This window comes from Neospora caninum, chromosome VIII (genome assembly GCF_000208865.1).
Source record: "Neospora caninum Liverpool complete genome, chromosome VIII".
Classification (NCBI taxonomy): Eukaryota; Apicomplexa; class Conoidasida; order Eucoccidiorida; family Sarcocystidae; genus Neospora; species Neospora caninum.
The window spans coordinates 5,811,410-5,836,805 of record NC_018395.1 but is presented as its reverse complement, the minus strand read 5'-3'; the positions used below and the strand labels follow the sequence as shown (position 1 = coordinate 5,836,805).

The 25,396-nt window shown below is 61.3% G+C and overlaps 1 protein-coding gene across 1 annotated transcript; it reads right to left on the bottom strand.

The window, feature by feature from the left end:
- Nucleotides 1–1,975: 1,975 nt before the first annotated feature.
- NCLIV_037300 (conserved hypothetical protein) lies at nt 1,976–24,930 on the bottom strand (the record flags this gene model as incomplete). Its single annotated transcript, XM_003883931.1, has 10 exons — nt 1,976–5,988; nt 6,739–11,074; nt 11,399–11,736; nt 12,475–14,645; nt 15,371–16,385; nt 17,152–17,491; nt 18,222–18,348; nt 19,101–22,503; nt 22,803–24,465; nt 24,715–24,930. The coding sequence occupies 10 exons, from the start codon at nt 24,928–24,930 to the stop codon at nt 1,976–1,978; spliced, it is 17,622 nt and encodes a 5,873-aa protein (XP_003883980.1).
- Between the last annotated feature and the right edge of the window lie 466 nt (nt 24,931–25,396).

Sequence of the window (25,396 nt, the reverse complement as noted above, 5' to 3'; positions counted from 1 at the left end):
AGGTGAGAGAAGTCGCGAGCGCCTCGGCAGGGAGGCGCCACGGGGCGTGTAAAGTGTTCTCTCGCACAGAGGAACCTGCGCGCTTTCGTCGGCGCCGATCCTCCCTTGCTCTCTCTAAAACGCCCGCGAAGAAGAAAGACAGGCACCGAGAGAGGAAAACCAAAACTGGTCAAGGCTGTGCCGTAGGAAAAAAGCGCCAAGCTTTCTCCTCGCTCGTTGCCTTCGCAGCCTGCAGTGTGCACGCGGGCTTCTCCAGAGAAGAGCTGAAAACGTCATCTAACGCTAAGGCGCTTTCGACTGTCCAATCGCGGAAGGGAACCGTAGATCGCACACTTCTCTCGTTTTCCCTGTCACTTCTCTCGAGCCGAGAATTCTCTGTTGACGACGCGCTCTGCAGAGCAGTCTGTTCCGCTCACCCAAAAAGGGGGCTGAGCCGGACGAGAAAAAAGGCACGCATGCAGCGAGAGAGAGCGTCGCGCCAGGACGTGGCCGTGGCAATCGACAGACATCTGGACGTTTTCTGACCCTTTTGTTCCCCTTCGCCGCCGAAAGACACACAGAAGATCTTCTTTTCCGGTTTTTCCGGGTTCCAGCCGCCTGTATACTTTCCGATGAGGACGAACAGGAAAGGCGGAGCAGAAGCGGTTTGGGCACGCTGGGCTCCTCCCGCCTCACTTGAGAGTGTAGCTAGACGCTTCCCGCTACTCAAAAACGCACAACTTTCTTCGCGTGCTTCCTTTTCACCCAACATCTCTCCCCTGGCTGTCCCTCTGTCTTTGCGAGAGAGAGCACATGTTTCCGTCGGAAGAAAGCGGCGAAACACGAATGAAGGGACGACGGGACGTCGAGCGTGGTTACCAGGAGGCACGCCTTCCCATCCGGGGGGGACCCGGTGAGCAACCCCTGGAAAAACAGACACCCTGAAAGGCTGTTGGTGTCGCCAGATTTTACTTCAAACCCTCGTTTCCCTCTATGGCGCAGCGACAAATCTCTCGAGCCTGAATCCTTCCCTTTTTTCTCTCCCTCCTCACGTGTCGAGCTCTTGACCTGTCTCCTCGCCTCCGCTGCCGTTCTCCGGGTTCGCTCGCTGACTACACATTTAAACATACAGCATATAAATATGTATATAGATACTGCTTGTATACACATATATATATGATTAATATTATTACTTTTGTACAAAAACACTGGTAGATCTATAGTGAAAGAGGTACATTTCTGTTTCCGTGCTGTGGTTTCCCAGACATTTGGTTTCCCAGACATCTCCTGGGATATGGTTAATTCCACCGCAGTGGAAGAAAGATACGCTCTGAGACAGGATGATTTAAAATGTTTTCTGGGAAGTAGTTGCACTCTTCCGACGGTAGGTTCACTCTCCCCATCTTCTGCCGACAGAGAGAGAACTGCAGAGATGGGGAAATCGAAACAGTCGTTGCTCTGTGGATCTCGCCTTTGCTCCTCGGAGAGGCAGGGTGGCCGATACAGGATGCCACGCGGAGGCGCAAGTGAATCTGATCCGAACGAAGGCGCTGCCTGCGGATAAGGACACTCTGCGTTTGTGGAGAAGTATTCGAGAGAGAGGCCGTACGGCGCCCGGATGCCGGGGAGAACTGGGCGTCCCTGGGGACTTCAGACTCTTTCCCGATGGCGAAAATACACCAAAAACCATCGCTCAACATAAGACATAGGCAATTTTCCGGAGGAGAAAGAATTTTCTTTTTCGAGCGAAAGCAAGCATCAAAACTGGAAATCACGCAGTGTCGGTCTGAAGACCCCTTTTGGGGACACCTACCCCTGAAGCACAACGTGATTGGGTTACACATACTTGTGGGCTGTTATCGTTAGAGCATCACAGCGAACGAAGGAACACACAGATCCCGGGAGGAAACGAAGGTGGGAGTCGGCGAGAACGTTCTATTCCCACTCTGTCCAGCGAGACACACAAGCGCTGCCTTTTCGCGTGTCCAACCCATGATCAGACAAGTCGAGAGATGCACGGGAGTCTCTGGTCCCTCGCGTCGCCTTTGACTTCCTTTGGGCTCCTCCCTGACGCCTCGCCCTCTTGGATACGGCTCGCCGAGCGTCCCCCGTTGCCTTGTGGATCTTCGCTCCCCAGTGTCGACATCTTAGCTTGTTCCTTTTGCTCACAGCTTCGTAGATGCATCATCGCAGATTCAGTCCTTTCTCGTTTTCCAATGTGTGTGCTCTGTTCTCCTCCGTTTCTACTCTTGTGTGGTTCTCTCTCTTTCTTCTCTGCCTGTTTCTCCGCTGCGTTTTCGCCTTGGCGCGTCCCGCCTGCAGCGTTTGCCTTCCTAACCTTGTCTCGCGCGTTCCTCGTTCTCGCGGCAACATCGCTGCGACTGCTGTCTCTTTCTCTCCACGTGGACAGCTGTACCTTGCCTTGCATGCGTCCAGGCTCCTCCTCTCGATCTCCGTCAGTTCTGTTTTTTTGTTGACGCTTCTCCAACCCGCGGTCAGCTCCAGACCCCTCGCCTTCCGCTGCTGTCTGCTCAACTCGAAAAAGAACATTTTTCCCGCACGCCTGTCGTGGTGTCACCTCCCTCCGCTCATGCGCCGTCGCCCTGAACCAGTGGGCATTTGTGTCGTTCTCGAAACTTCCCAACCAACTCCCACCGCTCCCCGATCTCTTCTGTTCCTCGCGAACCCTGGATGGGGCTTTAAACGGAAGGTTCACCACACGCCCGTCGTCGCCTTCCCCCCGCACCTGCAGCCCAACGAAGAATGCACTAGCGCTTGCGTGGCAAGGCTGAGCCTGCGCGGTTTCACTCTTCAGCTTTGCCTTTGCTCCCCGTCTCGGGCTCCCGTTTCGAATCTGTGCACTCTCGCGCGACTCTCGGGCACTTGTTTGCTCCCCAGGCGAGACGTGCGAGGCGACGGAAGCGTCGCTGGGGAGACAACTCTGTGTCCCGCCCTCTTCGCTTTCCGGCAGCGCGTGGCCGAAAAAATCGCCTCGGCAGTTCCTCTCCCCTGAGGGGCGAGCGGGAGGCGCAAGCCTCTTCGCCGTATCGTCCGTCCGTCCCCGACGAGCGACAACCGACGCAAGGCCGTTGCTCCGGTCCAGGACATTCCGCGGAAGACTTCGGACCAAACGGCGCCGGGTCTCCTGCTCGCGCACGGGAGACTCCAGAGCCGCTCCGAAACGAGAGGTCTGAGCCCCGTCTTCAGACCGACTGCAGGCGAGTCCTGCCGACAGCTTTCGGCTTGTGTCTACGCATGGCGACGGTCTCAGTTTCACGCGACAGACCGCCGTGTCGCGTGGAATCTGGAAACGTGAGTGTGTGTTGGGCGCTTCCGGAATCGTGGTTTCTTCGCGTGTGACAACTGGTTCCTCGCTTGCGTGTCCCGTCATGCTGAGCCATTGCGGCCGTGGGGACCGCGTCGGGCTGCCTACCTGACAGGCCAGCATCTGCGGTACTTCCTCGTCCCTTGTGGGCGGAACCGCAGGCTCGCGCACCGTGTCGTCTGGGTAACGGGGACTTGCGCGTTCTCCGCACCGCTCGTGGGTGTCTGCTACGCGTTTTGCTATGGTGGGCAGAGCATACCATGTTCCAAAATTCGCCCCTGCAGTCTCTGCGTTTCGACCTCTATGGCCGGGGCCTCGCCCGGTTTCCTTTCTGCTTCTCTCAGCGATTGCGGCTGACTGCTCGGTCTGCGTTCGTTCTTGTTCGCAGGATCGCGATGACAGGCTTCGCCTGTCGGCACCCGCTCTCAGTAGCGCTTCGGTTGTGATACTTGCCTGATGCCTGCGAACAGCCTCGCCGGCTTCCTCTACATCTGCGCTCGTCCCGTGGCGTTTGCGGGTACACCTGGCGTCCACGGGAACCGGCTGTCGCAAACTTACAATGCCGTGCTTCCTTTGTTCGTGAGGCGTTTTCGCCGATGGTCGGGCACGTGTTTCTCGCGGTCCCTCATTTTCTGCCTCCTTCGTCATGCCCGTCGCTCCCTTCGTTTCCGTCGCCTCTCCAACCCTTGTTCCTCCTGACTTCTCGTTCGGCGGATTTCCTTCTCTCTTCGAGTCGACTTGCCCGATAGCCCGCACTTCGCGTTCTTCGCTTCGGGCACGCCTCTCAGCTCTCGCGCCTCTGCTCTGTCCTTCTCCATCTTCTGCCAGCTCCTCCGTGTCGTGGTTTGGTCCGCAAACCTTGCCCGTCCCTACGTTTTCGTCTTCTGGTCCCTGGCGAGTTACGCCCGGTTTCGTATCTCCAAGCTCCCCACCATCTTTGACCAGGCCGTTTCTCTCTGCGTGACCTAGACCGGCACATGTTTCGTTGTCGGCGGCTTCTCCACCGGCGTCTCGCACGCCGTCAGGCCCCTGGCTACCTTCGCCCTCCGTCGGCTGCTCGCCCTCTTTTTCCCGTGGGTCTGCGTCACAGCCTTCGTCTCGCTCTTGACAGCGCGTTTTGTCTCTCCCTCCATGCGGGGACTCGTCCGGCTTTGGACCCGCAGTCGGGCCGTGATCGCAGACAGATGGCGAGCCGTGGAAGCGACAAGACGGATCTCGAAAAACTCCAAGATCGCCCTCGGCTGACAGGGACAAGCAGCCGCGTCTGGGCGCTAACCCCCGCGTGGGGACCTGCGTGGACACGGCAGACCAACCGCCTGCGCGAGCCTCGCAAGACGACCGGAACGAGGCGGAATCTGCACGGGGTTTAGCCGCCACTGAGTCGGGTGCGGGGGGCGGGCTGGCGAGTGGCGAGGAAACGGGCGACGCCGCAGACGCGGGAGAAACACGCGATGCGTCGAGAAAACACCCCTGCGTCCCCGACGGCTTGAGAGGCACGGGCGCCTGCTGATACACCTCCGAGACCATCTGCGGTTGCCTGCGGCACGCCGGGTCTCGAGGGCCGGTCTCGACCGAATCGAAATCCTTCTCGAGCACAGCGGACGACGCAGGCGAACCAAGAAGGCGAGAAGCCGAACGGAGGCTCTGGCAAGGCATCGCGTCCGTTGCAGCGGCCGGAGGCACGCAACAAAACGGTGCAAAGGCGGAGCAGAGGGGCGGGGTAGACAGCGAGCGAGGACTGAGAGCCAGCGTTCTGCCGGCGAGGGGGAAGGCACCGTCTGGATCAGCAGCACACTTGCGACATGGCGCCAGGGGGAAACATTCTCGCCAACAAGAGGGACCGCTGACTGTTTCACGATCCTTCATCGTGTCAGAAATATCGGTGGGCAGGTTTCGAATCGCTTCCGTGGCGATGTCGGGGGAACTTTGTTTACCACGTTCCTCTTGACGTCCCGCTTCTGGTTCTTCGCCCGTCGTTTCCTGTCCTGGTGTCTCTTCTGCGCTCTGGGCCCGTCCCGAGTGAGGTCCTCTGTCCTCGGTCTTCGCGACTGACGAAGCGCCTTGGTTCGGCTCTCTGCGATCTCTCTGTCTCTCGCCTTTTTGCGTCTGTGCACGCACGATGCCGTTCCGGTTCTCTGTCCGCACAGCTGCTCGGTTGTGGCCTTCCAGGCCCCCACAGAATTGCCTCTCTTGGTCTTTCCCTTCCTTCCTGCGGAAGCCTATTTGTTCCTTCCACGTCTCTCGGGCTCGTCCTTGCGCGTCCTCGGCTTCTCGGTTGACCGTCCCCGCTAAGGGTCCGTGCCGCGTCTCGCCAGGTTTTGCGCGAGCGTCCGTTTCTCGCCGCTCACGCTCCGCCTCTGGAGCGGCGCCGGCTCTCTGAGGTGGCTGGGCGCCCTCCGCGGCGCCTGCGACGCGTGCGCGAATCTTCGGCTTCGCGGGCGACTCCTCCGACGTGCGCGACGACGCGGACGGGGACAAGTCGAAGAGAGAAGAAGAGCTCGGGTGGGTGAAGCTGAATTTGAAGCCGCGTTGCGATTCTCCGCTTTTCCGCCCTTTTGCCTGTGACCCCGCGTGCTTCTTGGTTGCGTTTCCCCTGCGCGCACTCGAGTCGACGGCTGCTCGTTCCACTCCTCTGCCCGCGCCTGCTGGGGTTCGGTCTTCTCCTCCTTCGGTCGGCGAACAAACTGCGCAGAAGCCGGGGGAAGCACAAGGCGAGAATCCCGCTGGCGATGCAGAGAAAGGTTGAGCGGCAGCGGCGTGAGCGGGCGAGCCGCGTGGCGAACTTGAAGGCGACAGTAAGGCGCACCAAGAAGAAGTCGCAGCCGGCACAGCCGGAGGTGGGCCGTGTACAGAGGACGTGGAGGAAGGACACGGTGCGACAGATCGAGGCAAAGTCGGTCGTGACCCACACTGAGTACCCGAGCCGCGTCGCTCTCGGCGGGAGGAGCCGCTGCCGCTAGCGTTAGATTTACCTCGTCTCGCGTTGAGCTGACTGGGCTTCTTCGCCCATGCAAACCTTCCCGCTCGCCTCCGAGGGCCCGCGAGCGACCGCATGGTTAGAGGCGTGGAAGCGGCACGCCTTGCCGAAGCAGACAGAGACGCTCCTGGACGAAACCGCCGAGCGACGGAAGAAGGACACTGGGTTGAATCGGACTTCTGCCGCGAGGAACAGGAGAACGCCCGCAGGGTGGATGCATGCGTTCTCTTCGTTGGTGCTCTGGAGGTATCGAGGACGGCCACGAAGCCGCTGAATAGAAAGGCGTGGATGTGAGGAACGGCCGGCGCCACAGAAGACTCACGAGAGCCACCAGGTGCTTGGCTGTGGCACCGGGACAACAGACGGAGGAGGGACATGCAAACCTCTTGAATAACGCTCCTTTTCACCTGACCCCTACCGCCGCCTCTCCCCGTTTCACACCGCGTCCATGTCTCACCGGCGCCTTCGGCGATGAGCGCTCGCGCGCGGGGCTGTCTGAGAAGCCGCGCAGAACGGAGTGACTCGCTCTCGAAATGTGCCTCGTCGTCCGGCGGCCAACCGTGCGGCTCTGCCTGAGAGGGAGTTGCTGCCTCTGGCCCCCGCGCCCCGTTGTTCTCTGGCCTTCCGTGTCTCTGTCGAATGGCGAGAGATCCGAGGCTGAGAAGATGTTCGCAGCGACGGAGAGCCTTTTCCGGCGTTTCAGGCGAGGAGGCGCAGCCCCCGGCGGCTGCGCGCAGAGCCGCAGGACTCGCGGGAGGCGTCTGACAGGAAGCGAGGGAGACGCCGCCGTGGAAGGCAGCGGAGCCCGAGAACGGGGACAGGGACAAGAGAGAGGAAGAAGAATAGGAGCGCTCCGATGACGAAAAAGAACATGCCGGCGAAACGCGAAACCCCGTGGATTTGGAGAGGCGCGAAAGGCCAGGGTGGAGAACCTGTCGAAGCCCCAGTGCTAGCGTGTACATACAGTCGACGGGTGACAGGGGAGAGAGACCATAAACGGCGCATACGTAGATCAGCTGGTTCGCGAACGTCACGTCTTTCCTCATGTGATTCCGCGTCGTTTGTGGCGTCGTGCCGTGTCCAGACTTCGCTCCCATTTCAGCGACGAATCCTGTGCACGCTTCCCTTGCGAAGCCTGTCTGCACTGCGTCTCCGTCAGGGGCTTCCGAAGTTCGCGCCAGCACGAGAGTAGCCAGAAAGCGCGCAAGCAAACGGCATGCGACGTCACGGGAAGACGCCTCCTTTCGCCCTCGTTCGCGTTTCCTCTGCTCCAGCAAGGGCGGCGAAAAGGCCGCAGCTGCGCGAGGCGAAGATGCTCGATCCGAAGCGACACGCGAAGGTGAAGGTGACGCATTCGGCGGGCACGCGCCTTCGACATGCGGGGAGCTCGGGGGCGAATCGTGTTCATGGAGTGTGTTGGCGGCCATAGCCGTTTTTCCGGTCCTGTTCGTCGGAACCCTGGACAGCTCTGGGGACAAAAGCCGACGAAGGGCGAGAACCAGGAGAACGAGGAAAAGGACTTTCTGAAGGCTCCGCCGCTCGCAGGCTTCGCTCTCTGCGTCGGCGCGTTCGGCCATCGCACCGACGCAGCCGGGCTGTTGGCCGTCGTCGAGCGTTGCAGCTACCGGAGATTTGCCTCCAGTTTCGTGTTGCATTCTGGCTTTCTGCACGCCTTCTTGGTGGCCAGGGGAGACGGTCCCTGGAAGCTGGAAGACGCGTTCCGTTGTCCCTCGTGGCGCATCTCGGGGTGCGCCGTCGCCGATACGTTGCTTCCTGGGGGCTCGCGATGCCTCGTCGCGCTGCTCCTCTTCTTGGAAAAGGATCCATGTCAGAGTCTCGCGAGCAAAGACTGAGAGAATGAAGGCGGCCATGGATCGAGAGAGGGGCGACGGCGGGTGCATTCGCGAAAGCGTACCTAAGAGAGGATCGTCAGGCGGTGTTGGACGAGTAGAAGGACGCGACGCAGGACTCGAGAAAAGGTAGTGCAAAGAACGAGAAACCGGTGAAGAAGGAGAGACGGATCCAGCTGGCTCAGAGCCACAGGTCGCCGTGGAGTGCTGAGCGCAGAGCGTGGAAAGAGGCGAGCGACTGCATGTTCCTTCGCCACACGCGGTGCGAGCGGCAATGTGAGAAGGTGTTTCTGGTGGGGCGCCAAGAAACCGGAGAAGAAAGCGGAGAAGCTCAGGCGGGAAGCTCGGGTGGAAGAGAGAACAGGGAAGCGCGTGGGAGAGAAGAAGCGGAAGCAGGGAGCGGAGGAGCGCAGACGAGGATCTGTGCAGCCACGCGACTGGGGCCGGAGCCGCCCGGCCAGCTGGCTGCGGAGCGGAGGCGCGGACAGGCCGCGAAGAGACGGCGGACGACGCGGGCGGGCGGCTGGGAAAGAGAGCGAGGAAGTGCCTCAAGGACACTCTGTACGTTTCCTCGATGTTCAGGAACGTCTCGTTAACGAGGCCAGGAAGCAGATGCGTTGTCGACAAAGGAGACGCGGGCGCTGGAGAAGGCAACAGGGAGGCAACGAGCGAGCGGCAACGAGCTGCTGGTGCCGCGGCAGGGTCCGCAGTCACGGACGACTTCGGAGAGGCGGGAAGGGGAATGGGGTGGACGGCGGGGCTCGGGGGAGGCGTTGCGGAAGTGGACGGTGAGCGAAACCTTTCTGGATGCCACAGGCTGTCTCCGCAGGGACTGGATAACGCGAAAGGACTAGCAGCGTTCGACGCGCCGCTCGCAGCTTCGCTTCGCCCCCACAATCTCCCTGCGCCCCTCGTTTGGCTTTGTTTCGCGCGCAGCACAGCGAGGCGGAGCGTCTCATGCAGGAGGCGCATTGCGACATAAACGAGGAGTTCTCGTGTTTCCTCTTGTCCGCGCTTTGCGTGCGCTTTCCAGTCCGTTGGTTTGTCTCCGGCGTCGCGCTGGTGTTCGTCGTCCTCTTTGTCCTGTCTCCGCGTCGTCGGCTCGTCTGTGGGTTGCGGCTCTGGCATGCTTCCGTGATTTGAGTCTCCGCCTCGGGCGCCAGTGTGCCTGCCTTGTCGTTGCTCCTCTAGGGCGTGCCGTGCACTCTCTGGTTCGCACCGCGAGTCTCTCGCTCCGCTCGCCCGGTTCTCCTCGCAAAGTCGAGAGGGGTCTGCGTGGCCTTCGTCCAGTCCGGCTCTCCAGCGGCCAACGTCGAAACGCGAAAGCAAATCAGGAAGAAGGACTGTGACCGTCATTCCGAGAGACGGAGACGTAGACGCCTGGTGAAGGTGCGTCGGGAGCGCGCTGGAGGGAGAGGGCGTCGTCCGGTCGTCGAAAAAAAAGGGAAAGAGGAGCGACTTTCCAGATTCCGGTGGCGAAGCTGGCGACGGCTGAGGCACACCGGCGGACCACACGGAAGGAGGCGAAGGCGGCGCGAGGGCGGGGAGACATCCAGTGCGGCCGCTAGGGGACAGAGGATGGCACACGGACGGCAACGACGAGGCAGACAATCTCGCGGACGGCGGCAACGGCAGCGGCTGTCGGAGAGGCACAAACACGCGGATGCCCGCGAGGGTTCGGCGCAGAAGGGAAGCGAACGGAAACGGGCTCCTCGTCTCAATGCGTAGCGCATGCACCAGAGGGAGGAGTCGCGCGATCGGAGCCTCGGCATCAAGAAGCATGTCAAAGAGCGAGTCAAGAGAAGATGACGACGCAGATGACGGAGAGAGAGCGACGGCGGGGTGAGGCGCTGGAGAGTGGAGACGCGAAGCATCGGAGGAAAGAGGCGGTGGACTCGAAGGGCTGCAAAGAGCGGAGACGGTGGGAGACGGCGAGGAAGCCTGAGGCAGCGACGTGGAAGACGAGGAGACGAAAGACGACTCCGAGATCCGCCGGACCACGCGCGAGGCCTGCAGCACGATCCAGTGGGCAACGAACTCCAGAGGATGCCGGCAGGACGCAAGGCCGACACGAGCTCCTTCGTGGGGTGTGGTCGTGGGCGACGGAAACGCCGGCGACGGGGAGAAGTCCTTGGGGGGGCGTTCTGTGGCAGTCGAGGGAAGAGAACGGCCGAGGCAAGGCGAAGCAGCTGCGTGGGAAAGAAACCAGCTGTGCTGCCGGGGCGGCGAGCCTGGCTGCCTGCTTCGGGCTTGTCGCCGCACGAGGACAGGCACTTCCTCATCAGGACTCCAGTCCCAGAAGAACCCGACCCCGCAGGCACAGGGCGATGCGGCTTGGCGGTGACTCCAAGCGCCTCCCTCTTCTCTGGCCTTCGTGTCGGGGGTCGCGCGGGCGTCCCAATGCTCTGTCCAATGTTCGCGGCGCTTTGGACGCGCGCTGCCGGTGCCGCTGGGACTGCCAGCGTCGCCAAAGCAGAGGCAGGCGCGTAGCGAAGGATAACTAGGAAGAGAACCCGGTCGCTCAGGGGAGGGAATGCGAGACGCAGAAGATGACGGGAGGCGAGAACGGCAAGGCGAGGAGGCAAGCGCATCGCAAGGCGAGGAGGCAAGCGCATCGCAAGGCGAGGAAGGATGCGAAGCCGGACTGGCGCCAGTGATGCCAGGAAAGGCTTGATTGAGAAGGTCGCCTTTCGCCTGGGAGATGTGACAGTACTGCGAGCTCACGGATCCTGCGGGCAACACGGGTGTGTGAATGAGCAGCCGGAGGATCTCCATCAATTCGTCTTCTCCAACGCTCTGGTTTGCTTCTCTCGCGTCATGTCTGACTGTCGATTTGTGGACTTCGTTTTCTGCCGCTTGGTCTCCCTGCGGGTCTCTCTCATCGTCTCCCTGGAACGCTGAGCGGGTGCACGCGTCACCGCGGCGGCCACAAATCTGGGCGATCTGCTTGTCAAGCAGGAGGAGCAACGAGGAAATTCTTGAGGCCGTCGACACGAGCGACGAACGCCAGGAGCTAGCGCGAAAAGGCGACGAGTAACAAGAGGCAGATAAAAACGAAGAAAACGCTGGGCGTCGAGAAACTTCTGAAGACGGGGAAAGAGAACGAGATGAAGAGGAAACGGGACAACAAGCCGGCGAAACAGAAGTGCGACAGAGAGACGCGAAAGAGGATGAACGAGAGGAAAACGGAGAAGCCGAAGAAAGGGAGCTGGCAAGCGAGTGGTCGGCGCGAGTGTCCCGTTTCCCCATGCGGTTTCCGAGTTGTACCCTCGAGGTTGTCGCTGCGCTGTCATCTTCGCTGTCTGCTGTCTCTTTGCCGGCTAGATTCCGTGGACCCATTTCGTTCTTCAGTTCGTGTCCGGCGTTTTCGCCTTCGCCGCCGGCGTCTTCTCTCGCTGCGGTGGCCTGTGTGTCGACGGCCTTCTTCGGCTGGTGCCCGTCTCGCGCCGCCTCTTCGATCGCTTCCAGGTGGTGAACGAAAAGGCGACAAGCCCCGGAGAGGGCCATGAGGAGTCGTCTCACGTTTGCGGTCGACAGCGTACTGGCTTCGCATGCATTCGACCCTCCCGGAGTGCTGCGGTGCTCTCTCACTCTGCTGACCTCCTCTGCAGCCGACGGGGGCGGACACAGAGGCGCGAGGAGAGAAGACGAAAATACAGGCGGTCGCGAAAGCGAAGCGAAGGGGGGCTGGAAAAAACAAAGTAAGTTGTGCTGTCTTCGACGAAGGCGGGCAAGGGAGCGGGGTAATGGTGAGAGATCTGGGTCGGAAGCCATATCCGGCCGCCCACACCAACGACGCGTTCCAGAGATCGCGTCTGTCTCGTCTTCGTCATCCTGACCGACCGCCTCCATCGTTGTGCGCCCTTGTGCGGTTTCGCCCTCTCGGTGTCGCCTCGGTGCGCAACCCTGTCCTTCCGCTGCTGCATCCGCGTTCCCCCGGGGAGGACGCCAGGCCAGTCTGGTTGAACGACGCTCAGGCAACCGCGGTTCGAGTTCCTGCTCGGCTTTCGCGCGCTCGCTGCTTCGGAGCTCTCCGTCTGTGTCAGCCGGCTCTGGTACGCTTGTGGGTTTCTCGCGGAACACATAGGGAAAGGGCGAGATGTCTCTGCATCGCCCTCTTCCCATTGCCTTCATTCTCTCCCCTGGTCTCTGTCGTGGTCTGTCATCCAACCGCTGTGTTGTTCTTTCTCCAACTCTTTCTCTGGTTCTATCTCTTGTTCTCTCCCTTGTACTCGCTCTTGTTTTATATTTTGTTCTATCTCTTGTCCTCGCTCTTGTTCTCCCTCTGATCCTAGCCGTTGCTCCGTGCTGTGTATGCTGATACACTCCGTCGCAGCACTCACGGAGAAATGGGGGCGGCATAGGCACGGGAATAGACGACGGCGGGGACTCGAACGCAACACCGCTCGACGAGGCAGGGGAATCGAAACCGAGAGCGTGGTGACGCGCCCAATGCGAGGGGCGCGAAGGTGGCCCTTCTAGGCTGTCTCTCGAGCATGCGAAAAGACGACGCGCACCACCAGGTGAAGCTGGCGGGCCCCCGCAAAGTGCAGCAGGGAGTGGGAAGGGAGCGCAAGCAGACGCCGGAGGGGGAACCGAGGCAGAGCCTTGGGTGGACAAAGTAGCATGAACCGAAGAACGGAAGAGGGGAGCATTTGACAGTTGGGAGACAGTCCACCAGAGACACTGAGGGGCGAGCGCAGTAACACAAGGCAGAGACGGGAGAGCGTCGAGCGTGTCGTCCAGGGGTGTCTCGGAAGCCCAAGGCGAGTCGGCTGGCTCGCCGACGTTGTCGCTCCCGTTCTGCATGTGGCCATCGCGCAGAGGCTCCAAGGTGGGGTTGGCTATCGACCGTCCGGCCTGAAGCTCATGCACGGTCTCTCGCACACCGTCTCCATCTGCCGTTTTCGGAAAGCGTATCGCCTCCCCGGAGCTGGGGGGTTCGCCCTTTTCTTGGTCCTGCGGGCCCGTCAAACCGTCGGTTCCTCTCCGGATCTCGTCTCGTCGAGTAGCGTCCGTTGTCCCCTGCTTCGTCTCGTCTTTCCCCAGCTCTTGCGACTCTCTGGCGCCGCGTTCGAGCCCCACCGCCGAGACGGTGTCGGCAGCTGCGTCGGCCTTGCCGTTTCTTTCCATTGCACACGAGTCTACTTTGTCGAGAAGAAAGGCGCGCCTGAGGGCGCGCGAAAAGTGGGAAAGGAGAATCCGCATCTGCCATTCCTGTTGCCGTCGCAGGCGTTCTGTGTCAGGACAGCCCCTCCCCACGTGCGTCTCGTCCCTTTTTCGCGACGCGCTGGGTTCGCGGCCTTCGCCCAACTCTGGCGCTGCGGCGCCCAGGCGACTCGCGGGCAGGACAGACTCCCAGGAAGCAGCCGAGGCAAGGGCGGAACACGCAGTGGCACAGGAGGGAGAAAAGGCCAGAGACGAGGAAACAGAAGAGGAAAGGGAGGAAGAGACAGAGAAAGAGCGAGTGGACGAAAGAGAAGAAAGAGTGGAGGGAGGAGAGGCAGAGGGAGAAGAAACGAACAGTGAGTGAGTTTTGTCCAGAAGCTCGAGCAAGGCTGAACTCGCCGACACCGCCTGAGCGGCCACATCGCGGCACTGTGGCCAGCATCGAAGAAAAGCCGGGTTGCGTGCCAGGCTCGAGGGTGGAGAGTCAGAAGGCAACGAGACGCCGCCTGCCGGAGAGTATGGCACGGCAGCTCTTGCCGCAGTTAACGAACCGACCGATGCAAGAGGGAGACGCGAGGCGGCTCCCACGGGTTGTGAGGCCACACTCGTCCCAGAGGGATCCATGGAACCTTGTGGAAGACTGAGGGCGGTGCGCTTACACGTTGGCGGCGCGACACCGGGGTTTGCGGTCGAGTCCGTCTGGGTCCCCGCGTTCTTCGAACCGGTGTCTTGCCGGAAGAACAATCTGCGGAAAAAAGAAGCCGACGCAGAAGCGTTAGCGCCTCTGTTCGCCTGTAGAGGCCTCGCGCTACTGTGCTTCCGCTGACGCGACGAAACGCTTTCTTCCTCCGTTCCCCACTGCGCCTCTGCCTGGCGGCTCTCTTTGTCTAGGCGCGAAGCCTCTGTGGCGCCGTTTGTGTGCGGGGCTTCAGAGGCGGTCGGCGGACTCCCCGAACCGATCTCGCAAGAGACACAGCCGCCGAGAGGAGACAAAACCGCGTGCCGCAGGAGACGCCAGAGCTGGGAGACGGACATCGGGAGAAGCAGGACGAGGAGCGCCGAGGTCTGTACCTCTCTTGAAATGTGGAGAAAGAGCCGCGAGGCGAGAGCGAGGGCGATCTCGAGGCGCTCGGGCGGTGGAGCTGGGCCCGTCGCGCCCCCACTGGGGGCGAGAAGTGAGGGAGAACCCCAGGAGGAAGGAGGAGAAGCGCAGTCGGGAGGGAGACGAGGTGTCCCCGGCAGAGGCGAGGCTGGGCCGGCGACGCAGTGCACGTCACAGCTCGCCGATGTCCGGAGGGAATCTACTTCTGCCTCAAGAAGCAGAAAGGCAAAGAACGGCGCGGCGCTGAGGGACGGAGAATGGGGCGCACAGCGGGACACGGTGAAACTCATGTTTCGCGCGATGGCCGTGCTGGCCGCCAGTTCCGAGAAAGCCGTGCAGCTTTCTATGAAAGCCGGCACGACGCCCCAGCTTTTTGATCTCCCCCATAGGCGACGGCAGGAGTTGCTACTGCCCGCGATTCAACAACAGTTGCACAGCCACCCACTTCTCGATGGTTGTTCGCATACGTCCTCTGCTCGCCAGCCATTTCTGCATCATTTATAGATGTGCATATGTGCATAGTTGAATATGCGTAAATGTGTGTGTCTCTGTGTGTCGGAATTGCATGTGTACGGACCTAGGCGCACAGCATAGATGCGTTTGCTGCTGCTGCCTCGAAGACACGAGCACGCGGCAGTCGAGCCTAGGAATGCCGCGCTGCGACTCAACGGCCACACATCCGAATCTATGCACGTACATGTACACAAGTCTCCATCTCCCAAGAGACTGGCATCTGCAAATTCATACGCATGGACAGGATCGATGAGTGAGACTGTCTGAGACGAACACATGGACGTGAGACTTGGGAAACCCGTGAATGTGCGTAGCTCGTCTTCATGGGACCTTGGAGATAGGCATATACCTCTACATAAACCTATATATATATATATATATATATATAAGTGTGTCGTCTTCTGTGTAGGAATAAGTCGTTCTCCATCGACGCACCTCACAGTGTGTTTCCTTACCGAATGAGACGTTCGTTGAGAATCGGGAAAGCCTTTCTTCGCACTCTCCAAAGCGGGTTGCCTCGGTACAGGTCGAGAAGCAGTGTGGGGATGCAGGCGCTCGGAGAGCAGGCCTGGGCGCCTCGGCGCCGGTTGAGGAGTTGCTCCCTTTCCTGCAGTCCACCGGATGTTTGGTCCTCCCCTTGTTCAACTGGGGTTGTGCCTTTTCCAGTGCCTTCTGGCCGGTGTTCGCTGTGCGTGAGCTCGCGCGTTTCTGTGTTTGCTTCACATGGAGACAGGAAAAAGTGTTCGAACCTTGGCCTCACGTCTGCCGCGTCCCGTCGTACGCGCGACGGCTCGCCAGTTTCGCTTGCCCCTTGCTTGGATCTTTCGCGGCCGCAATCGCGTGCTGTCGTCTCCGTTTCGTCGCCGTTTCCTCGTTTGCCGTCGTTCGCGCCTTCGGACATACGTGCCCCTCTCTCTGCTTCTCGTTCGCCCCATTCGTCGGTGCTTTCCTGGTCCACGGCCCTGGCCATTCGTTCGAGTTGCCACGTCTCCGCTTCACTTGTCGCTGGCCCAGGGTGATGCACATGCAAAGAGGTCGGCAGAGGCGCGCCTCCCTCTTGTCCTCTCTCTTCCCCTCTTTCGCCCCTGGGGTCCCCTCCCCTGGCCGCCTTGGTCGGACGCTCTTCGTCGTCGGTTCCTCGTTCCTGATTGGATAGCGGACTCGGTAGCATTCTCCGTCTCTGGCGGCTCTTGCTCACCGCCCCGCCGTTTCCCCCGCTCTCGACACCTGCTTCGTCTCTCCGTTTCGCGCTCTCTTCTGGACAACACTCCGCACTCGGGAGGCAAGGGAAAGCGGAAGAAGAGGTCGGAAAGCGGCACGCGCAGGGCCAAGCCGCCGAACGGGCGGGAGGGGAAGCGGCGACAGCAGAGGCAAGCCCAGCAAAACTTCGTGGGGCGTCCACCGGCAGGGACAGGAGGAGAAGGACAGAGAGGCTCTCGATGAACTCCAGCTGCGCGGTTGAGAAGAGATCTGCCAGGCAAACGCAGGGAGGCACACACATTTGTAGGCAAACATTTACGTCTGGCCCGCGAATTGAGGGCTGCCACGAAGCACGAGATATACCCCGGCACTTGCTTCTACACAAAGAGGTACACATACGCAGCTGCACATGGACGCTTTCGTGTTTACCTACTACAGTCCGCCTCCACGAAGGTAGGTCGCCTGGGAAGCATACAGACCTCTGCGTGGACAGGTGATAAACCAAGGACAGTTCCCGTGCATTTCTGTCTGCGTACAAGCACCTGGAGGCTGACAGGCACGCGGGCAGTCTCCGTGGCCAGCACCGCAGAACCGGTTTGGGTTCACCTGTCCCTGAACCGCTGTTGACGACCCTAGCGCGTTCCCCGTTCGCCTGCTGATGGGGACATTTCCACTACGGGTGAGGCACAGAGAGGTCTCAGCCTGCGAGGCGCCCTGGTTGGGACGACTGTTTCCTCGGGATCCCCACGTGTCTCTTTCCTTTGCTAGTCTTCGCCAGTCGCAACGCGACCGTGGGACGACGCGCGAACCTGTCATCCTTGAGGTGTATTTTCGACACACGCCGAGTCTCAGGCTACGCTTAGCTCTGTGTTCTGCGGTCTCTCCTGGTTCCGCGGAAGTCGCAGAAACGCGTCTTCAAGCGGTGAGTGCGAGCAGCCCGTGGGCGCCGGCCCGCTGACTCATCCCCTAGCATCCCTTCTTCCCGTCGTCTCTTCGCCGCCCTCTGGTTCCCCTTTTTCGTGGTCTTTTCGCCTACCTGGACCCCCAGTGGGTTCTCTGGCTCTCCGCCCCGCGGGTTTCAGCTTGGAACTGGCTGCCTTTGCCTCCCTTTCTGGCGTGCTTTGGCAGGCGGGCCGTGAGCCTACGAAGGCCATTCTGTCTCCGCGTCCCGCTGGAGGCGCTCCAGGCTCCTCAGCTGCTGCGCCGTGTCGGGCCTCGGTGCATCGCCTGCGGATCGCCGCGAAGGTCTGCCTGAGCCGGCGGCTCCCTTGCTTGCTCTTCGCGAGGAGCCAGCAACATTCGCGCTTTCTGGGACGAGGCCCAGCGGCCCCAGAGAGGTCAAACAGAGCCGCGTCGATCCACGCAGCTAGGTAGCGCTGCCGACGGGATGACAGAGAGGAGAAGCACGCAAGGAAAGGGTGAGAGAGAGATGAACGGGAAACGGTAGGGGGCTCGCCCCGTTTGTGCCGCAAGCTGAAGCGAATGGCAGCGTATCAAGGGGGGGGAATGCGGATCCAAAGGACTTCACAGATGACGAAACAAAGCCGCAGCAAAGCAGAGGAATAGAGGCGGAAAGGTTCCCCCCAGGTCACCTGACACACGAGACGGTCGCAGGTGGAGTACGTGTGTCGTCTCGTGTCACCGGACTCGCGCGAGGGCGATTCGCGGACTCAATGGCAATGAAAGAGAAAGTGCAAAGGGCGGAACGAGGACAGAGAAGCTACCGCGGCGGGACTACGGCGGCTTCTGTGTTGCGCTGTTGAAGGGCCACACATGTGGGACGCATGGCACGGAAGGACGTCGAAGTAGCCCCAGGGAGGCCTCGGCCGACGCGCCAAAGAGTGCCGGAACTTTTTGGGCGTCAGAGACAAGACGTGGAAGCTGAGGTACTGGAGGCCGACGTTCGCGGGAACGAGGGCTCAAAATCTCGCTGCGCGTTACCGCGTGCGTAGTGCGAAGGCTCAGGCGGATCGCCGCCGTATACGAGAGACGAGCAGAAGGTGCCAGGCAGTAACAGCGCGCGAAACGCAGAGGGTGGATGAGGACACTAGGAAAATGGAGAAATACGACTTTCTGGAAAGACCAGAGAACTGCGGACACTCTCACTTGGCTTTCGGGGGAGGCGAGGCGAAGCCGCGCGGCTCCGATGCACACCAGGACGGCGATCTGTGTTGGGGTTGAGGGGCCGTTTCCCTCGCGCCCGCGCAGGAGGAGGAACTCGCGATAGAGAGGACTGTGGCGGCGCAAGGACAGAGGAAAGGCGACGCGCGCATGGGATAAGCAGGCATGTATGCCAGTGTGGATGAAGGCTGAAGGCGCTGACGGCGAACGAAGCAGCAGGGACACAAACGGACAGCGGGAGACGCTGGCCGCGGGCGAGAACCAAGAGTGGAGACAGGGGCTGGGACAGCAGAGAACAGGGGGAACGAGAAGCCGACGGAAGGCGAGGCGAGACAGAGAACCAGGCAACTGACAAGGGAAGTTCAAGCGTCTAGGGCGGAAGATGAGACACCGGGGGGAGAGAGGGCCACCGAAGATCGAAGCGCGACGTCGAACAGAAGAGACACCACCGAACATTTCGCGGCCTATGGTCTCTCGGATTTCTCACTGCGCTGCCGACGAGAGACTTCGGCACTGGAGAGAACGGCACAGAGTGAAGAGATAAGCGAGACTGGGAGTAAGCGGGGACAAAGCGCAGGCCAGCAACGAATCCCGTGAGATGCTGCGCAAGGCGTAGCACTGGGTGCCGGCTGTGAAGGTAGCACTGAGGCTAGTCACAAGAGGCGGGAGAGCAAAAGAGAATATGGAACGTCGAATCGAGGAACTACGAAGAGCAATCAGACGAAACACGGTACATCCACTGGCCAGCCAGCTGGAGGAGAGACAGCAGGGAGCGCTGAGGGACGCAAGGAAAACGAGTGGGCAAAGCGAAACGCGCGACGAGCAGTGCTGTCCTGCGGGTTCCTTGCGCCCTCATATGCCTACTTGGGTGTGAGGTCAAACACATCGGCGAAGTGTGAGAGAGTTGCCGTGACGTGTTGTGCCACTGAAGACGAAACACATTCTCTCCAGAAAGCGGAGCGTTTCCTCGCGCTTTCTCCCTTCCACCCGCCTTCGCGTCCTCTGTCCCTCTCGGCCGTTCCGTCTCTGTTTCCGAGTTCTGGATCCCAGTCTCTGTCTCCAGCTCCATCCTCGCTCTTGCGGTCCGCCTCGTCTGCCGTCGCCTCCGTCTCGCTCGCCTCGAAGAGTCCCGTCTCCGTCCTTTCTCTCCTTGTCGTCCGTGGGTGCTCGTCGCCGCCTCGCGGTGCATCCTGGCGCTCGCTGCGTGCACTCGGAGCCGCACGACTTCCTTCTGCTCCAGGCGGCCAGGCTGAACCAAGCGGCGAGGCGGCGTCGCTGCCTCCATTTTCCCACTGGGCGCTTGATTCGCGCAGGAGGTGAAGCCAGCAGAAACGAAGGGCGTCAAGGTCTTCTCTCTCAACGAAAAGCACTCCCTGCCCTAAGGCGTGAGCTCGACGGTGCCCGCCTGCTCTCACGCCCGCCGTATTTCCCTCCCTCCCGTCCGCTTCGCCATGCGCTTCTTTCCGACCTCTTCTGGGCTCTTTGCTTCCATTCGCATCTGTCCACTCACTCCTTGGCCCGCCGTCCTGGTCCCACCAGCACCGTGAGGCCACGGCTTCTCCGCACCTTCCCTCAAACTGCCTCCGCAACGTTCGCTTCCTTCCCAGCCGACCATGCGCGGCCAGTTCCCGGCGTGCACCGCAAACGCACAGGCTCCGCGGGCACCGATCCGGAGCGTGAACCCCTGGAGCGATTCTCCCTCCAGGCGCGCTGTCTCTTCGCCAGGCCGAGAAGCTCTGGGTGGGGCTGCCGGCCTTTCTGAAGATACGTGTCTCGTCGGCACGCGCCTTTGCGCCCTCAAGAGTCCGAGTGCAAGTCCGTTCTGTTTCGCCGAGGCTCTGCGCAGCACTCTGCACGCGCCGCTGAGCAGCGGTCACCAGAAACGCTTCGGGAAGGACAAACGCCACGAACGCGAACGGCTCCAGCTGGCGGTTGCCTGCGAGAAGATGGAGGGAGACTGCTGAGGCCCAGAGACACGTCCGCCCGCCACGCCGCACATTCCAAGACTCCGCGAGGGGCGCCGCAGACGTCGACGACGCAGCACCCAAAGAGAAAGCAAACAGGGATGCGGAAGGGGAAGAAGACAACGAACGGCAGGAAGATGGAGAAGCGGTGTGCGGCGGGGGGCTGTGCGAGGCAGGCCAGCGAAGACCAGAGTCAGCCAGAGCCAGCGGCGACGCCGAAGGGCGGCGGCCCGTTTCCTCGTCAGAGAGCGTCGCTTGCAAGGCGCTTCGCCTCGTGTGAGCGCCACAGAGCGCGTGAGCTGGCCGTGCTCCTACGTCCTCGTTCAGGGTTTCTTCTCCCCACGATTCCGTCCTCGGCGAAGCCGCCGTTTCCCGCCAGTCTTCGCTGCTTCGTCTCGGCGCCTCGTCGCTTCGCCGTTGCCTCTCGTCGCTGTCTCCCACGTCTGAAAGTGCGGCGTAGCGCCTGTCTCGCCGCCGCCCCTCCACGCTGTCTCCGCGCGCCCCGTCTCTTCGTCTCTCCTCCGCCCAGCAAAGCCAAAGGAGTCCAGCCAGGGCGGCCGCCCGCGCGTCGTCGTGCCGGCGCTCGAGCCACGCGGCGCAGGCTCCCAAGCTCTGCAGCGGTCGCACGGCGCCAGGAAACGAGTCGCCTGCAGCCACGGAGGCCGATCCAGTGGCAGGGGAAGAACGGCAGGCACTCGCCGACAGCGGGACGGAAGGCGAGGACGGAGAGGCGGAAAGAAGCGCACAGGGCACAGGGCAAGTGGGGCGCGACTCCCATGGAAGACGAGGAACTGCGGAGGTGATGCGGGAAGGTGGGCAAGTGTTGCGGCTCTGCTGGTGGGGGGGCGAGGTCTGGGGGCGACTCGCCATGGGGTGCCAAAGAGGGGAACGGCCCTCGTCCTCTTCCGCTCTGGGAAGGAGGCGAAGAAAAAGGCGAAAGAGGACTACATGCGCCTCCTCGCCGCAGCTGTAGTCCTCTTCGAAACACGCGATGGCCCTCCGTTTCTTGCTTTCCTCGGTATCCGCTTCCTTCCTATATCTTCCCGGCGTCGCGCTTCGCTCCACCACACTGCGCGCAGCGAAGAGCGGGTTGCACGCCGCGGAGGCCGACGAAAGGCGCTGAACGGATGCGGACGACGCGGGACACCCAGCCGGGAACCCGGGGGCAAACGCAGAGGCCCCAAACAAGAAAAAAATCGACCGGGCCTTGGGAGCCGCCGACAAACAGGCTCGCGAGGCAACGCCTCGAACGTCCTCTTCTGCGCGGGTGGACTGGCCCGTGCTGGCGACGCAGGGGGGGAACCAGAAGCTGAAGCGCGTCCGTTTGAGACGAACACACGGCAGGGCCGAGGCCGCCCCGTCCGTGCCGCCAGCGCCCCTTGCTCGGGTGTCCTGCGGTCGCTCTCCACGTTCCTCTTCCTTTTCCATTTTGCTCTTTCGCGTTCCTGCTCGTGTGGTGCGAGTGTCCAGTGGCACGCCTTCGACTCCCGCGAGACCTGTTGGAGATTCGTCTGCGGTCATGCGCCGCGGATGCGCGACGTGTGGATCGCACGAAGAAGCCGGTGGCGCCTTCCGTGTCCCTTTGCCGTCTCCTACGCCCGTGACGTGTCCCCATTCGCGCCGCTCTTCCTGGTCTGTGGTCCGCGGGCTGGCCGCACGCCAGTCGCGTCCAGGTGCCCGTCGGAGCGACTCGGCAACGCAGGCGACGAGGTAGCGAGCGAGAGTAAGCGACGACCGAGGCGATGATCTATCATAGGCCGGCGCCGCTGTCGGCTGGCCTTTTGCGAGGCAGTCATGACCAGGGTGGCCGCGACGCTCGGCACGCCGCATAGGCAGAAAGAAGGCGACAACGAAGGGTAGCAGGGGAAAGCGATTTCCTTCGCGAGAAGTGAAAGAGAAAGACAGACACGGGAACGGTGGCGACGCACCCAGAGCAGGCGCGACTGATGCGCGCGAGAGAGACGAACATGCTGGAGCAGCCGAGGAAGAAGCAGCATGTGAACAGAGCACAGCGGCGGAACAGCGGGAGGACAAAGGGAGAGTTCCCAAACACGCCGGGTGGGCGCCATAAACACCGGACCCCAGCTGCGACGCGGAAGCGGCTGCAGCGGGCAGTGGAAATGGCGTCGAAGTTGAAGACGGCAGAGCGGCAGGAGACGAGGAACGACCGAGGGAGTTGGGGATGCCGAGGATATCTCGGAAGAAGGCCAGGCGTTCAGCGCGGTCACGTAAGCAGACGAGGAACAGCTGTTTCTCGCCATCGCTCCTCGGAACGCGCACGTTTGGGCTTGCCGCCCAACGACCTGTGGAAAGACAAAGCGCAGATCCAAGCGAAGGCGGTTAGTCCTCTTTGGGTGAAAAGGGTGCCATGTCAGGGCAGAGGGGGAGACGAGACGCGAGGAAGAAGGGGAAGAGCGGCACACACTGGGTGAGCAGAACCTCGAAACCGAGAGACCACTGGACAACGACGAAAAACGAGGAAACTGTTCAGGTCGATTCGCGTGTTTTGCGTTCGCGAACGCTTGGTGCAGGCACAGAACACCGCAGGAGCCACGGTCCCTACACGCCCCGCTCCCTTTCCTTTTCGCTTTTTGTGCCTTACGCAGAATGTCGACGTCGTCCGTCGTTGGCCACCAAAACTTTCGAGACTGCAAAAGAGCGTCGAGAACGACCGTCAGCCCCCACGCTCCAGTTTCACCGTCGTCACCTTCTTTCTCGCCGTCGCTGTCTTGTTTCTCGCCGTCGCTGCCTTGTTTCTCCCTGTCGTCGAGCTGTTTCTCGCCTGCTCGGTTACCCTCTGTGTCGGTTGTCTCGCCGCGCGACTCTCCTTCTTCTTCTCTTTCGGCGGTGTCTTCTCTCTTTAATCGGTTGTCGTCTGTCCGCTTCCGGTCGCCTTCGTCGTCTCCATGTCCCGCCGCTCGCCTTCGCGAGGGCCGCCTTCGTCTCGGGGCTCTGAAGGCTGTGCCTTGTCGCGAGTCGGTGAAGAGGGCGACGTGAGCGGCAGCGAGAATGACGGAAGGCATGAACGGGCAGCGGCTTCGATTGATCAAATTTCGAAGCTCCTGAGCCGCTTGAGCTGCTTGAGCTGCTTGTGTGAAGGAGGGTTCAGCTCGCTCGAACACTGACTGAGTAGCCGGGGCTGGGGAGTCCAGAGCGCCAGGCGAGCAACGCGCAGCCGGCGAGGGAGACGCGCTCGCAGAAAACCCTGGAGCAGCGGAGGCGGGATTCGAGCCTGACGAAAACGGAGATGCCTCGCTGGAGCACTCGAGGGAGCACGAAAGCAGGAATTTCGACCTGCGAGATTGCAGGGAAGCGGCGGAGGCAGGACACTCCGGAGGCCGACCCGACGCAAGCGCCAATTTAACAGAGGAAGAACGAGAAAGAGTTTTGCCGCTGCTTAGCGGAGGGCGCTTTGTCGACCGTTCCTGCATACCAGCGTTCGGATTTTCTTCCCTCGGCTCCGCGTTCTCTGTCTCCCCCTCCTTTCGGTTGCGGCGCCTGCATTCCTGGGAGTAGAGCACTTCGTCGGCATTTGTACCGCCTCGGGCTCGCGGGAGTTGCCCGGGGCTCCACACCAGCGTCTCCAGTTGCGTCCCTTCCGCGTGCCTTGCGTCTCCAGTATTGGGCCTCGCCTTGTCCTCGGCCGCCGCCTCCGCCCCGCGATCTCTCTCACTTCTAGCTTCGGTTGTTGTGGTGCCTTCGCTGGAGTCATCATCTGCGTCGTCCCCGGCTTCTTGCAAGGCCCTCCAGGGGACGGATTCTCGCCGACCCCGTCTCGTGCCGGTCAAAAAGACGCTGGCAGTTTTTCGGTTCTCGGTCTGAGCAGCTGTGCGCAGAAGCGTGAACAGACAGGGAGTCGCTGGGGACCGTGATGCTCGGTGCGTAGGGGTGTTGGCCAAGTCAGGAACGGAGTCCGAGGCAGTCGCGAAGCGTTTCTCCACCGCTGCGAAGGACGCGGGGGCATCCGCAGGCCTTCGGCAAGCCTTTGCGGCGTTTTGTTCGTGCTCGCGTTGTAGGTCGATTCTCGCTTCTTCTTGGGTGTTTCTCGCTTTGTAGACCACATCCCCGTCGTCCTCTCGATACTCGTCTCCCACGCTGTGTCCTTCGGCTTTCACCGCGTTCGCGTCTGTTGCTTCGCCTTCATGCCATCCTTCACTCTTGTTCGCCCCCCGCTCCGGCCGCGGGCGGGCCTTTCGCCGCCACCCCTGGCTCCCCGTATATCCAGTGGTCCTGTTGGACGCCAAGAGGAAGCGTCGAAGGAGCACCTAGACAGAGGGATGGAAAGACAGCGCAGGGCGACAACGGCTTACCAGAAAACCGGAACGGCCGCGGGACCATAAACGAACGCCAGTTAGGATTTCCCCTTGAGACTGAATTCCGTTCACGTCGCGAAACGTTTCCGTAGAGCGTATGCAGGTGCGTGTATCCAATTCGTTTCTTTCGCCTTTGTTCGCTCCCAAGTCGGCGTTTTTTTTCCGCTTTTTGGCCCCCTTTCCCTGCGCTTCCCATCTTACCTGAGTCAGTACAGCCGCCCCAGCGCAACACGCGGGGTGCCCTGAACAGCTGGCGACACGGGTTAGAAGCGATAAACGCGAACAGTCGAGACGTTTTTTCTCTGGAACCCGGCAGTCGCTCTCCCGATACTCCTCACAGAGAAACATGCCTCCGCTTAGGGCGACGGAGATAACCTGCAGAATACCAGCTCGTCGGTCTCGGGCTCCAGTGTACATGGTTAACTCTCCACGCTGCTCTGTTGGGAAGGCAGCTCGGGATGCACAGGACGCAAGCTCCTTGTGAGCAGGTACAGAAGGGGAACCATGCTCGGGCGGATACCGTGAAGAGGGAAATAAGCATAGATTCCTCCGCAGCTGTGTGTGTCGCCGCGCTTGAAAGAGCAGCGCTGAGTGTTGTGGGTAAGCGTAAAAAAAGCGTGAGCATGTCAGGAAAACGGCAAGCGCTTCAACGCGCCCTCCTGGGGTCCATGCACAAAGATGCGGCCTCCAGCTCGGTCTCTGTTTCTCTGCGAGTTCCTGTGCTTTCTGGCGTCTGCTATCGAGCTCTGAAGCGGCACGGGTGTTGCGTGCTTCGGTTCGCAGCCGCCTCTCTTCGGCAGGCGCGTGGCCCTTTCCAGCTGTGAAAGCCAAACTAAGGAGAAGAGGGGGAAAGCACGGCCGACAGGCTCGCCGCCGTGACCAA